At 42.6% G+C, this 13,437-nt stretch overlaps 1 protein-coding gene across 2 annotated transcripts in view; it reads right to left on the reverse strand.

Moving 5' to 3' along the window:
• LIN9 (lin-9 DREAM MuvB core complex component) overlaps positions 1-13,146 on the reverse strand; it is a 74,281-nt gene extending 61,135 nt beyond the window's left edge. For both annotated transcript variants that reach the window (XR_014818247.1, XM_021064413.2), the window contains exons 1-4: positions 12,992-13,146; positions 4,773-4,805; positions 2,521-2,615; positions 126-221 (exon numbers count right to left, since the gene is read on the reverse strand). Coding sequence is in view for 1 of the 2 variants with exons in the window: in XM_021064413.2 (XP_020920072.1) it covers positions 126-221; positions 2,521-2,615; positions 4,773-4,805; positions 12,992-13,070 (303 nt within the window). In the remaining variant the exon portion in view is untranslated. The remainder of the gene's footprint in view (positions 1-125; positions 222-2,520; positions 2,616-4,772; positions 4,806-12,991) is intronic.
• Positions 13,147-13,437: the final 291 nt, after the last annotated feature.

Consider the following 13,437-nt stretch of genomic DNA (forward strand, 5'->3'; position numbering starts at 1 on the left):
AGATCCTTAACCCACTGAGCAAGGCGAGGGACTGAACCTGAGTCCTCATGGATGCTAGTCAGGTTCGTTACCACTGAGCCACAACAGGAACTCCCCAATGTAACAAAATTTTAACACACACATACCTGTGGAACCCTCTGGTTCCTTTTAGGTGATCTTGTATTTATTTGTCTGTCATCTTCATCAGAAAAGAGCCGACTTCGTTTTGAATTTCTGAAAGGCTATGAGAGAAATTTTTTTATTTAATGCAAAGACCAAACACTTCCCACTTTTGTTCTAAAACATAACTCCTAACTTGGAAAATACAGCTAACTGTAAATTGTCAGCAGTATGGAAGGATGAAGAATGGATAATACAAAGCACAGGAAGTCACTATAAATAATTTTAGATTTTAGAAAGTATAAAGACACGTATTTATTATGCAATTTTTTTGCAAATGAAACCTATCTGATAATTAAGACTAGAACCTAGTCTTCTTTGTACATTACACTGGTAATCGTGAATGCTGAAGATAGGAAAATTAAGTTCTGGAAATTCCAGTTCTCATTATGTTGGTGCTTGGATTAATACCAGTTGGGTATTTTACATGATATGTCTGTTGCATAGGGCTGGGCCAGGACAAAGTTACTAGATCACTTTAAAGAGTAAATCTAAATGTATATAATATTATAGTAGATCTGCTGTCAAAAATTGATGAATTTCCACCTGTAAGTAAAAATGTAAGACACCTAAAACAGATCCTTGATAAGTGCTTGAAAGTATATCATACAATTAAGGATGTATAATATGAAGCATCTTCACAGTCCACCTCAGGTTCAGAGAATTTTTTTTTTTTTTTTTTTTTTTTTTTTGTCATTTCTTGGGCCACTCCCTCGGCATATGGAGGTTCCCAGGCTAGGGGTCGAATCGGAGCTGTAGCCTCCGGCCTACGCCAGAGCCACAGCAACGCAGGATCCGAGCCGCGTCTGTAACCTACACCACAGCTCACGGCAACGCCGGATCATTAACCCACTGAGCAAGGGCAGGGACCGAATCCGCAACCTCATGGTTCCCAGTCGGATTCGTTAACCACTGCGCCACGACGGGAACTCCCAGAGAATTTATTAATAGAGAAGGACAGAAATAATATCCCAATAGCACCATATCCTTTTTCAAATCCTTCTCCCACGTTTAAGACAGTTCCATGCCTAATCAGAAGCAGGTGCCGAGGGCTTGACAACATGTGGGAAGCATCTAAATGGATCGATCAAGGCTAAAGGTATGGACTCTTGAAATTGAACCCACTGAGAGCCTCAACAATGCATAGTTCTGAGAGGAAGTTCCCCTCCCCTGATTGTGGGCAGAGAGGAGGACAAGAATGACAGTGATAGACTCGATAAGGGTGTGGAGAGTCCTGCACATTCACTGTGGCCGGCTGCCCAGGCTACTGGGACAGCTACTGTGTAACCCAGCTCCAGGCTTGTTTCATAATTGACCTCTAAAATTTCCTAGCTACCTGGCTAGACAGGGGAGGAAGAGAGGCCCCGAAAACTGTTAAGTTATGCCAATTATATGCTCATCTTTACATCTTACCTCTAAATGCACTTAGCCTTGGCCAACACAAGATTTCAATTATCTTTCCACTTATTTATATATGTTTTTGCAGGGACCAGAGCCACATACGATTTATTTTTAAATAATCTACGGGCGTTCTGGTCGTGGCTCAGTAGTTAACGAATCTGACTAGAGACCATGAAGTTTCGGGTTCAATCCCTGGCCTCACTCTGTGGGTTAAGGTTCCAGCGTTGCTGTGAGCTGTGGTGTAGGTTGCAGACGCAGCTCAGCTCCTGCGTTGCCGTGGCTCTGGTGTAGGCTGGCAGCAACAGCTCTGATTAGACCCCTAGCCTAGGAACCTCCACATGCCGCGGGTGTGACCCTAGAAAAGACAAAAAAAGAAAAAAAAATCTACTAAATTATTAAAAATCTATTAAAAAGTTAAGATTTTATTTTTAATTTTTTTATTTTAATTTTTTGTCTTTTTAGGGCCGCACCTGAGGCATATGGAGTTCCCAGGCTAGGGGTCTAATCAGAGCTGTAGCCGCTGGCCTATGCCACAGCAATGCCAGATCCAATACACATCTGTGACCTACACCACAGGCTCACAGCAATGCTGGATCCTTAATCCACTGAGCAAGGCCAGGGATCGAACCTGCAACCTCAAGGATACTACTCAGATTCATTTCCACTGAGCCATGACGGGAATTCCAAAAGATTTTAGGTTGTTGGAGTTTTTTGATGTTGCCTATTTAAAGAAACTACAGTTACTTTACAAATGCTTAATAATGACCAGTGTATCACAGGCTACAGATTATCTAAATATGATCAAATACTACTCAATGACAAAAAGACACAAATGCTTCAAGTTAGGGAAAAAACCTTGGAAAAATTTTACAGTGCTGTCCGAATGTGCACCTAACAATAATACAGACAATTTAGCTACCATATCCTAAAGTGTAACAAAAAAAAAATGTAATTCCTTACCATTTCCACAGCAGAGGCTGTATTCCTGCCTTTCCAAACAGGTGTTTTTTGTAAAGAATTGTACTTTTCATTCCATGTGTTAGATAAGCTTCCCTCTGTAATAAATTATTATTATTAATGAGATTTAAGTTTAGTTCAAAGGATTTCATACCATAAACACTGCCTTTTTAATAACAGCAATATATCTGAAATATTTACCAATATAGAAAAAATATACTGACCATAATATTTTTAGTTTATTACAAAGAAAAATCTCTTCTGTATTTTTTCATCAAACTCTCTAAATAATTTGACAAGGCAATGCTATTCAAAAGTACTAAATTTTCATATTAAAACATGTGTGGCTTGTTTCACTTTGGTTTTTAATAATTTCTCTATTCTAATTTATCAAGAAGTATCTCAGTATAATCTGATTGTAAACAGGCAAGGAAAAATGGAAAAACCTCCTTTAACCTTGAAATGTTTTTTTGCTTCAAAGTGTGAAGGCCTTGATATCTAACAATGAAATGTGTGGTGTTTCTGTTTTCCTTAATCAAAGGAACATTTTCAGAGTTGTCTGCAACCCTAAAAAAATCCAATCAATTAATTAAACATATTATCAAAATAAAAGTGAGGTTTATTTATTTATTTTTTTGGCCTGACCCACAGCATGTGGAAGTTCTTGGGCTGGGATCAAACCCATACCACAGCAGTGTCCTCAACCACGGCAGTGATGATGCTGAATCCTTAACTATTAGGCTACCAGGGAACTCCAAGGTGAGTTTATTTTTTATAAAAAGGATACGTTTACACAGAGATATGTTTACATATAGAAAACTGGAATGAATATACATAAGTTATTTTCATTTCTTTCCAATTACTCAACAGCATTTTTCTAATTTTTTCCTATAAAAAATTTATATCACTATATATATTTTTTAAAAAGAGACATGACTTTAATATTGTGAAAAAATTAATGGAATTCTTTTTTTTTAAAATGATGTTTAGGAGTTTCCATCATGGCGCAGCAGAAATGAATCCAGCTAGGAACCATGAGATTTCGGGTTTGATCCCTGGCCTCGTTCAATGGGTTAAGGATCCAGCGGTGCCGTGAGCCAGTAGTGTAGGTCACAGATGCGTCTTGGATCTGGCATTGCTGTGGTGTAGGCCGGAGGCTACAGCTCCAATTAGACCCTTAGCCTGGGAACTTCCATATACCACAGGTGCCCTAAAAAGAAAAAAAAAAAAAAAAAAATTATTTTTTCCATTATAACTGGTTTGCAGTGTTCTGTCAATTTCCTACCGTACAGCCAAGTGACCCAGTCACACATACATATACATTATTTTTCTCACATTATCCTCCATCCTAAGTGACTAGATATAGCCTGGAATACTTTTTCAGACATATATTTAAAGAAGGAGAAAAGAAAAGAGATGTGATGGGGTTGATCCTGTTAGGCAAATAAAATAAACTAGGGTAATCCTGAAAGTTCAGTGTTCTCAAGCCAGAAGGACTTAATTTGGATGTACCCACCCCAAGTACAATACAGTAGCTTTAAAAACTAGAATGACTAATGAGGAGTTCTCTTGAGGCACAGTGGGTTAGGGATCCGGTGATATCACTGCAGTAGCTTGGGTCACAGGTGTGGCTCGGGTTCCAGCCCTGGCCTGGGAAGTGCCACATGCCATGGGCATGGCCAAAAATAAAAATAAAAATGAAAATAAATAAATAAATAAAAGTACTAATGAAACTCTAAGAATATCTGGATTGGTTCTAAATTTACTTACCTAGTAGAATCTTGCTCCAGAAGTAAAATTTCATAATAAATTACATTAAGAGTGTTGATCTAATATACTTACAGAAAGAAATAGCAAGACTAAGGAACATGTCAATTTTTCTCAGAAAAAGTACTTTCATTTTAAGAGACTTCATTCTTTTAAGAGACTTACATTATTACTTAGAAGATAAGAATTCTTAAAAAATAAACAATTATCTAAAAATCCAGCTTAGCCCAATTGTTAATAAGTGATTTAAATATAGTAAAAAAATGTCTGGAATGTTTAGTTAGAAAGTTCTTTAATCAATAATTCTAGGGGGAAAAAAACCAAGGGCCAATTCTCCATATGAATTTAAAGTTATCATCAGTGAAACCCAATATTTAAAAGCTATAATCAATCATAACACAGAAAAGAAAAATACTATATCCAAATTAATTTAATGAATTAAAGTTCTAATTTATGCTATACCTAAAGAATCATGCTGTGATTCTTACCTTTTAAACTGACAAGAGCTTTTGCTGAAGAGCCTGTAATTAAAACAAACCAGTGTTACTTCATAATCAAAATGAGAGAAAAAGAACTTGGTTGAGGGGTAAAAGTGATCCATTTAGTTTAGCAATGTTGAGTTTGAAGTGACAGTGGAATGTGCAATTAGAAATAGCTAGTGGGGGGTAGTTCTCATCGTGGCTCAGTTTACGAACCCAACTAGTAACCATGAGGATGAGGGTTCGATCCCTGGCCTTGCTCAGTGGGTTAAGGATGCAGCATTGCCATGAGCTGTGGTGTAGGTCACAGATGCGGCTCGGATCCCATGTTGCTGTGGCTGTGGTGTAGGCCGGCAGCTCGAGCTCTGATTCAGCTCCTAGCCTGGGAACCTCCATATGCCGTGGGTGCAGCCCTAAAAAAAAGGCAAAAAAAAAAAAAAAAAAAAGGAAGAAATAGCTAATAGACAATTCATGCTATTGACCAGAACTCAGGTAACATAAGGAAGAAACAGAGGCATTTGGGAGTCTTGTCTGAAGTTATGAGAACTGGAGAGCTTTCCAAAAGAGAAAAATGTAGAAAGAAAGGAAAGAGAAGAGTAGGGACAGAAGCAACTTGGGATCCTGATCCAGAAGTGTGCTGGAGAAAGAAGAGAGAAAGTGAACTGACATTTATTGAGGCAAAGATCAGAATTGGTAATAGAGGAGTTCCCGTCGTGGCGCAGTGGTTAACGAATCCGACTAGGAACCATGAGGTTGCTGGTTCGGTCTCTGCCCTTGCTCAGTGGGTTAAACGATCCGGCGTTGCCGTGAGCTGTGGTGTAGGTTGCAGACGCGGCTTGGATCCCACGTTGCTGTGGCTCTGGCGTAGGCCAGTGGCTACAGCTCCGATTCAACCCCTAGCCTGGGAACCTCCATATGCTGCGGGAGTGGCCGAAGAAATAGCAAAAAGACCAAAAAGAAAAAAAAAAAAAGAATTGGTAATAGAGTGGAGAATAAAGAAAATGGAAATGATACAGGGACTGTCATAGCAGACAACAAGGCCCTTGGAAGTCTGGAATGGAGATATGTGCAACACTTAAAGATCCAAACTGGATTGGACTGGGGAGTTCAGAGCAGCCAAGAGGAGCTAGCATAAAGTTGGAGGGGTTCACTGACTAAAACATTAGTGTACGGCAGAATAACCAGGAAGCTCCTTAGACATGCACAATCTGTATGATTAATAAAGGTTCACAGGGGATTCTGCTGCAGGGAACACTCAGGCCCACTGTGAGAAACACTGATCTGGTGTAAAGGTTTGAATCTATGGGTGAAAGGAAGCAGGAGAACTGACAGGGAAAGAAACTTTTATGAGAAAGGGAGAGCACTAAACTGAAAATCTCAGAGTTGGATATGTACACTGCAAAGAAGTTCAAACCATTTGAAAAATAATAAAGGATGATCTCTCTCACTTACACGGGACATCTAAAGAAACCAAAAAACTGCACCAAATTCCTAGATAGAGAGCAAATTGGTTGATGCCAGAGGCAGGGGTGGGGAATGGGCAAAGGAGGTGAAGGAAGTCAGAAGGTACAAATTCCTGGGGATGTAACATGTGGCATGGAAACTAGAATTAACAATACTGCACTGTATATTTGAAAGTTGCCAACAGAGTAGATCTTAAAAATGCTCATCACAAGAAAAAAAAAATGTAACCATGTGGTGATAGGTGTTCATTAAACTTACTGTGGCAACTGTTTTGCAATATATACAAATATCATATCATTACGTTGTACACCTGAAACTAAAACAATGTTGAAGTTCCTATTGTGGCTCATCAGGTTAAGGACCTATGTTGTCTTCAGGAGGATATGGATCCCATCCTTAACCTGGGTTAAGGATCCTGCATTGCTGCAAAGCTGCAGTGTAGGTTGCAGATGCAGCTTGGGTCTGGTGTTGCTTTGGCTGTGGCGTAGGCCCCAGCTGCAGTTCCAATTTGATCCCTGGCCCAGGAATTCCCAAATGCCCCAGATGCAGCCCTAAAAAAAAAAAAAGTAAAAAAATGAATACAAAGTTACATGTTAATTATATCTCAATAAAAGAAAATAAAGTAACAGGAAAAAATCCTTTTTATGCTCCAAAATAAAAATTATTCATAGAATTATCAACAAGCAAAATCTCCCCCCCCCCCTTTTTTTTGGTCTTTTTGCCACTTCTTGGGCTGCTCCCGCAGCATATGGAGGTTCCCAGGCTAGGGGTCCAATCAGAGCTGTAGCCACCGGCCTACGCCAGAGCCACAGCAACTCGGGATCCGAGCCGCGTCTGCAACCTACACCACAGCTCATGGCAACACTGGATCCTTAACCTACTGAGCAAGGCCAGAGATCAAACCCACAACCTCATGGTTCCTAGTCGGATTGGTTAACCACTGAGCCACTACGGGAACTCCAAAATCTCCCTTTTTAAATTTAAAAAACCGTTTAGAACACCACATTTTTTCTTTTACTATAGTCAAATTATTATTTATCATTCCTCATTTCAAAATGTGTTTTAATTTTAGAACCAGTTATTTCTCATCTCAGATACTGTGACATTAATGTATTTATTTATTTAGTCTTTTTAGGGCAGCACCTATGACATATGGAGGTTCCCAGGCTAGGGCTCTAATCGGAGCTGTAGCTGCTGGCCTACACCAGAGCCATAGCATTGTCAGATCCAAGCCTTGTCTGTGACCTACACCACAGCTCACAGCAATGCCGGATCCTTAACCCACTGAGTGAGGCCAGGGATCGAACCTGCGTCCTCATGGATACCAGTCAGATTCATGTCCGCTGACAGGAACGCCTATTTATTTATTTATTTTGCTACACCCATTGCATGTTGAAGTTCCTGGGCCAGGGACTGAACCTGCACCATGGCGGTGACCTGAGCTGCTACAGTGAAAATGCCAGATCTTTAACCTGCTGTGCCACAAGAGAACACCCATCTGTTTATATTTTAAAAAATATAATCTAAGATCAAGCAGTAGTGATGTTATGTGAAAGACTGGCCAATTAATTATATGGAGAAAAGACAAATCTGTAAATGGCTTGTTAAAAATGTCTATAAACATCTATAAGGGTCCAGTTCATTACGACATTTTGCAAAACACAAAAATAAATAAAGAATGATCTCAGGGAATAAAGTATGATAGAGGAACATGAACTAAATACAAAAATCAAAAAGACAGGTTAATCCTCCTTGGTGTTTAATAAAAGCAGTGATGATTTATAATTCATATAAATGGACAACAGACTTTAAATGAGAAATAACAGATAAAGTATCGCAGTTCTGGCTATGTAGTATTTTTACGCATCTCAGATTGCTAAACCTCAAATGACATCTCTGCAAGGCAGATCCAAAGTCTGTAGAAGAGATAAGCCACCAACATCAAAGTCACTCTTGCTTTCCCCCGACTCTCTTGCCTACAGGTCAAGAATGTTTAACAGCTTCTATCTGGCAAACTGAAGTTTAATGACCATAGGCAGTTAAGTTGTAGGGAGAAGAGTGGGGGATAGAGGCCATACAGTCTTGCTAAAAAACCTCAAACAATGCAATACACCTGGGAAGCAGCAACAGTAGACAGGGCACACACCAACATAGCTACCAAGCAAACTGTGGTTCATTTGAATTAAAGCAGTAACCATTCCTGCATTCAGTGGGCAGATGTAGAGTGTTGACTGCATCCTTGCGCCTGCTCTAGGCACCGGGGATACTGACAGCACAAAAACAAAAGTGATGCTCCTGATGCTCCCCTGGAATTCACCTGCTAGTGAGGGGACACAAACACCTATCAAAGGATGATAAGTACTACTGGAAAAAAAAAAAAAAAAAAGGCAGGATAATAAGGATAGGGAGTGTGGGATGGGGGCTGGTGGAAGGAAGAGTATTTTTCTCTAAGATGCTCACGATTGGCTTCTCTGAACGGTGCTATCTGAACACAGATCTGAAGGAAGAGATATGAGTTATTAAGGATATTCATTCCTGCACCATGAAGGGGGACTAAATCTTGCAGTTTCTGACCCAGCACCTTTAACCTTCTTCCTTTCTTGAGAGGTAGTATAGTTAACCATCTGGTTAAGAACACAGATGGAGACTAGCTGTGTTTGAATCTTGGTTCTGCCATATTCTTACTGTGTTATCTTAAGCAAGTTACTTAACCTCTCTATGCTACTTATTCTTCTTTTGTAAAATGGGGATTAAATGAGTTCGCATATCTAAAAGTTAGCATATGCACAAAAAATGCATATAATACATGACTTTCATATCATGCTTGTTGTTAGTATTACTTTGATCAATCAATAAAAACTTAGGCTAAGAACATTATTTTCAGGCAGGTGAATGCAATTAAGTTAGAATCCTGCTTTAACTGGATATGTTCATTCATTTAACATATATTCACTGAATACCTGCCAGAGCACTATTCTGGGGACTGGGGCTGAGGGAAGAGATAGACAAAGCCTCTGTTCTCAGGAGCTTACAATGTAGTGGGACCAGATACACAATAAATAAGTACATCAAAAGACAACTACACAGACAGCAGTGTAAACAAACAAGGTTTGGCAGCAGGAAACAAACAAGAGATCTCAGTGCGGGGAGTATCTTAAACATAGGGTAGTTAGGGAAGGCTTCTCTGAGGAGGTAACATCTGAAAAGAGCCAGCCAGGAAAGAAGAGGAAGTCAAAGCAACGAGTCAGGGAAGAAAAAACAGCTGGTAAAAAGAGCCCTGAGGTAGAGCATTTAGAATATTCAAGGAAGGGTAGGGGGCATTGTACTGGAGGAGATGCTGACAAGGGAAGGGTGATATGAAAAAAGGTCAGGAAAGTAAGCCAGCTGTTATGCATGGAACTAGAACACAAGCATGAAATAAAATAGAAATGGTACCTGCTCTGGTGGGGCTTCTAACCAAAGCTAGGCAAACAGTCACAGTAACAAACGTAAAGCTGCAACTGTGACAGCTGCCACCAAGAAATTGTACAGTGGTATGAAAAGGTTTAATAAGAAGATGTAATATTTGTCAGGGAGGACAGAAGCTTAAAATGAGATCCAAAGGATAAACAGAAGTTAACTGGAAGTGAGGGGAAGAAAGAGCATTCCACGTAGAGAGAACAGCATGTGCAAAGGCCCTGCAAAGAAGAAAGCTGGGGAGCACAGGGGATGAAAAAGGTCCAGATTAGCTCAAATGGTAGAATGAGAGGAATAGTGGTACAAAATGAAGATGGAGAGGTGGGGAATGGCCAGATCACAAAGGGTCTTGTAGTTAGTAAAATGTTTTCAGCAATAGGATGACATATATACATTTTGAAAGGCTGCATGAGGGGTGGGGGTGCATTAACCGGAGGCTAAAGTGATTAGTGCAGAAGAGATGGTGACAGCTTGGGCTAGGATGAAGGCGAGAAGTAGGTAAAACAGACTTTTAGAAGGTAAAAGTTACAAGATTTAGTAAAGGCTTAAATATGGGAAGTGTGAAAGATAATCTCTATTTAGGTTTCAGATGAATGAATAGTGGAGCCATTCATTTCAACAGGAACTACTGGGAATACCTCGGTACTGGGGTAGGATTATGAGCTAGATCTTGAACCCATAAAGTCTGAAGGGCTTCTGAGGCACCTACGAGGAGATGTGAAATAGGCAAGAGGTATTAAGCCCAGAAGCCCAGAGGAAAGATAGGGGCTGAAGACCGTGTTGGTTACCTCATTAGTAAGAGTACTTACCTCAACTGGAATGAGGATTAAATAAATAAATGCATTAGACATGCTTTACACAGCATCTGGTTCACAGTGATAAATAAATGCTAGCCTTTATTATTGATAATGTTATAATGGTTACTGGATAATTTATAAGCTACCCCTCTTGACTAAAATTGGCAAAGAAATATACTGCTACTGGTAGCATCAAACTGAAATCACTTTCCCTTTTCAAGACTGCTCCAGTTTCCTTAACTATGCTTCTAACTCTACATTCAATTCCATATAAATTATTTATATATACCTGACCTGTGGCACTCTGACAAACCAGGTAAAGCAATCCCTGCTTTCAAAAGGCGTGGCCAAGCTAAACAAGACAAATATCCAAGCTAAGGTGCACGCCCACACACGCCCCAGTGCACCAGAGATGTCACAAATATAAACGATTATGACATACAGTTTCAGAATGTAGCTGGAATTTGAACCCTAATATGAGTCCCAAGTGACTACAAAGAACCATAGCAAGTCCTCGATCAATGTTTACTGATAATGAGCAAATATTCTAAATGACAGCAAATATTCTAAATCAGTTTACTGATAATGAGCAAATATTCTAAATGATAAAAGATATTTTATCACCTCTTGGAAGTCCCAGGGGGACTGGGACTTCCAAGAGGTGATAAAATATCTCTATGACAAAGAGAGCAAGGATTTCCAGCTAACAACCACACTGTCTTTAGTAGGCCCACCTTTATTTAGGAGCATCCTGAATCACAATCAATTGCATTCTTCAAGAAACAGTAAAATTCATTGACAGTCTGTAGTTGTGTCTCGTCCAATACAGTAGCCACGAGCCACACCTGACTATTTAAACTTAAATGAACAAAAATCAAATGAAATTTAAAATGCAGTTCCTGGAGTTCCCGTCGTGGCGCAGTAGTTAACGAATCCGACTAGGAACCATGAGGGTGCGGGTTCAGTCCCTGCCCTTGCTCAGTGGGTTAACGATCCGGCGTTGCCGTGAGCTGTGGTGTAGGTTGCAGACGCGGCTCGGATCCCGCGTTGCTGTGGCTCTGGTGTAGGCCGGTGGCTACAGCTCCGATTGGACCCCTAGCCTGGGAATCTCCATATGCCGCGGGAGCAGCCCAAGAAATAGCAAAAATAAATAAATAAATAAATAAAATGCAGTTCCTTAGTCACTCTAGCCACGAGTGAAGAGTTCCACAGCCGCATGTGGCTAGTGGCTATTCTACCGGATGTGGCAAAATAGAACATTTCCATCACTGAGAAAGTTCTATTGGAATTCAGCACTGGCCTAGAGCAAATTTAAAACACAAACTCTCTTAATACAACTTTTCACCAGTTTGGCAACTTGAACTTGCAACTTTATAACACATTAAGAATATAATGACCTCAGCAAGGAATAAACAGAATTGGCTGTACGCAGTTCTCATTTTTAAAGTGTCTTGCACAGAGAGATTTAACAGGGATCGACCTTTTTGTTTTTATTATACTAAAACTCTCACAAAAGATGTGTATACATAAACTGAATAGCAAGTGTGGCTCAGGAACCCTTTTGTCATTAATTAAACGATTTGCCTTTTGATATAGTTTATACGATATTGTAAATTACAAATTAAGTTCTATTGCACTTACACTACCGGATTAGTGCTTTTACTTCCTAAACACACGGGAACATCCATGTCTGAGATGGCAGGATGAATAAACATGGTTAAGTGAGGCAATGCACAAGGGGTGTCAGGGAGAGGGCTGTATATGCCTGCTGGGATGGTCACATCCATGCATCAAGGTACCCCCATGATTCTTAAGACACAAACGCACAGAAGAAAGTCATTGGGATGGGGGCCACCTGAACACGTGTGTACCCAGGCTGGATTACCTCTGGAAAGATCCACAGCCACCTGTGGTCCCAGGGGAAGGGGCCAGCCCTTTGACACGGAAACACTTCCAGGGGTGGACACACCGGAGGAGGGAAGGCGAAGGCGGTGATGATCACAAGTGCCTGCAGCGGCAGGAACTGTGACAGGACAAGATCCGAGGCCAGGGCAAGACGAAGGGCCGTGACCACCCCCTCCCCAGCCGGAGCCCGGCCCGGCCCCCGGACGGGCGGGTTACATAACCCCGCCAGGCGTCCCTCCGCGCCGGGCGAGCGCTGCAGGCGGCGAGAACAGCCCCCGCGGCCGGTGGCCGCTCTTCCCCCACCGCGGCCAGGGGCCCCGCGTCGGGCCAGGGGAGCAGCCACCGCCTCCGCCCGACAAGGGCTGGGCCCCCGGGCTTTCGGTTTCCGGCCCTGGCGCTCACACAACCCCAGAAACCAACACTCAAGACACCATAACAAAGGCGGCGACGCGGCGGCAACACCGGGGTGGGAGGACTCGGGGACCACGGCGGGGCTGGCAGTCAGCCCACCTGCCCCGCGGAGGGTAGGGCCGCCTGTCCGGGCCGATGCAGCCCAGGGGCAGGCGGCCGGCGGGAGGAGGGGGGGTGCTTTGAGGTGCTACTCACTCTCGTCAGGCAACTGGTCGAGCTCCGCCATCTTGAACGAGCCGCGCCGCTTTTTCAAAGGCTGCCCGCCGCGGTGCATTGTGGGGCGGAGACTGTCTTTGCGAGGGAGGTTCGAATGCGGAGCTCGCCGCCCGCGGCGCGGCGCCGCGCTACTCCCGCCGCGGCGGGCTGAGGCGGGCGGGGCTCTGCCCGGGCCCGCCCGGGGAAGGGGTGCCACGGAGGAGGGCCGCGCCTCGCCCCTCCGCCCCCGCCCCCGGCCGGGCCGGCAATAAAGGGAGGGAGGCCGCACCGCCAGGCCCGTCTCGCGCCGCCCCTGCCTGGGCCCGGCGCCGGAGCGCGGGGGGAGCGGGAGGAGCGGTGCGAGCTGCCGAGTCCCGCCCGGCCCCGCTCCCGGCGCGCGTTTCGCGTCTCGAGCTGCAGCTGCGGGAACTGCAGGCTGTTTGTTC

This window comes from Sus scrofa, chromosome 10, assembly GCF_054392235.1.
Source record: "Sus scrofa isolate SSC_HxYL_T2T_F1_AM1 chromosome 10, Sscrofa_HxYL_maternal_Yorkshire_Landrace_v2.0, whole genome shotgun sequence".
In the NCBI taxonomy this organism is placed as follows: Eukaryota; Metazoa; Chordata; class Mammalia; order Artiodactyla; family Suidae; genus Sus; species Sus scrofa.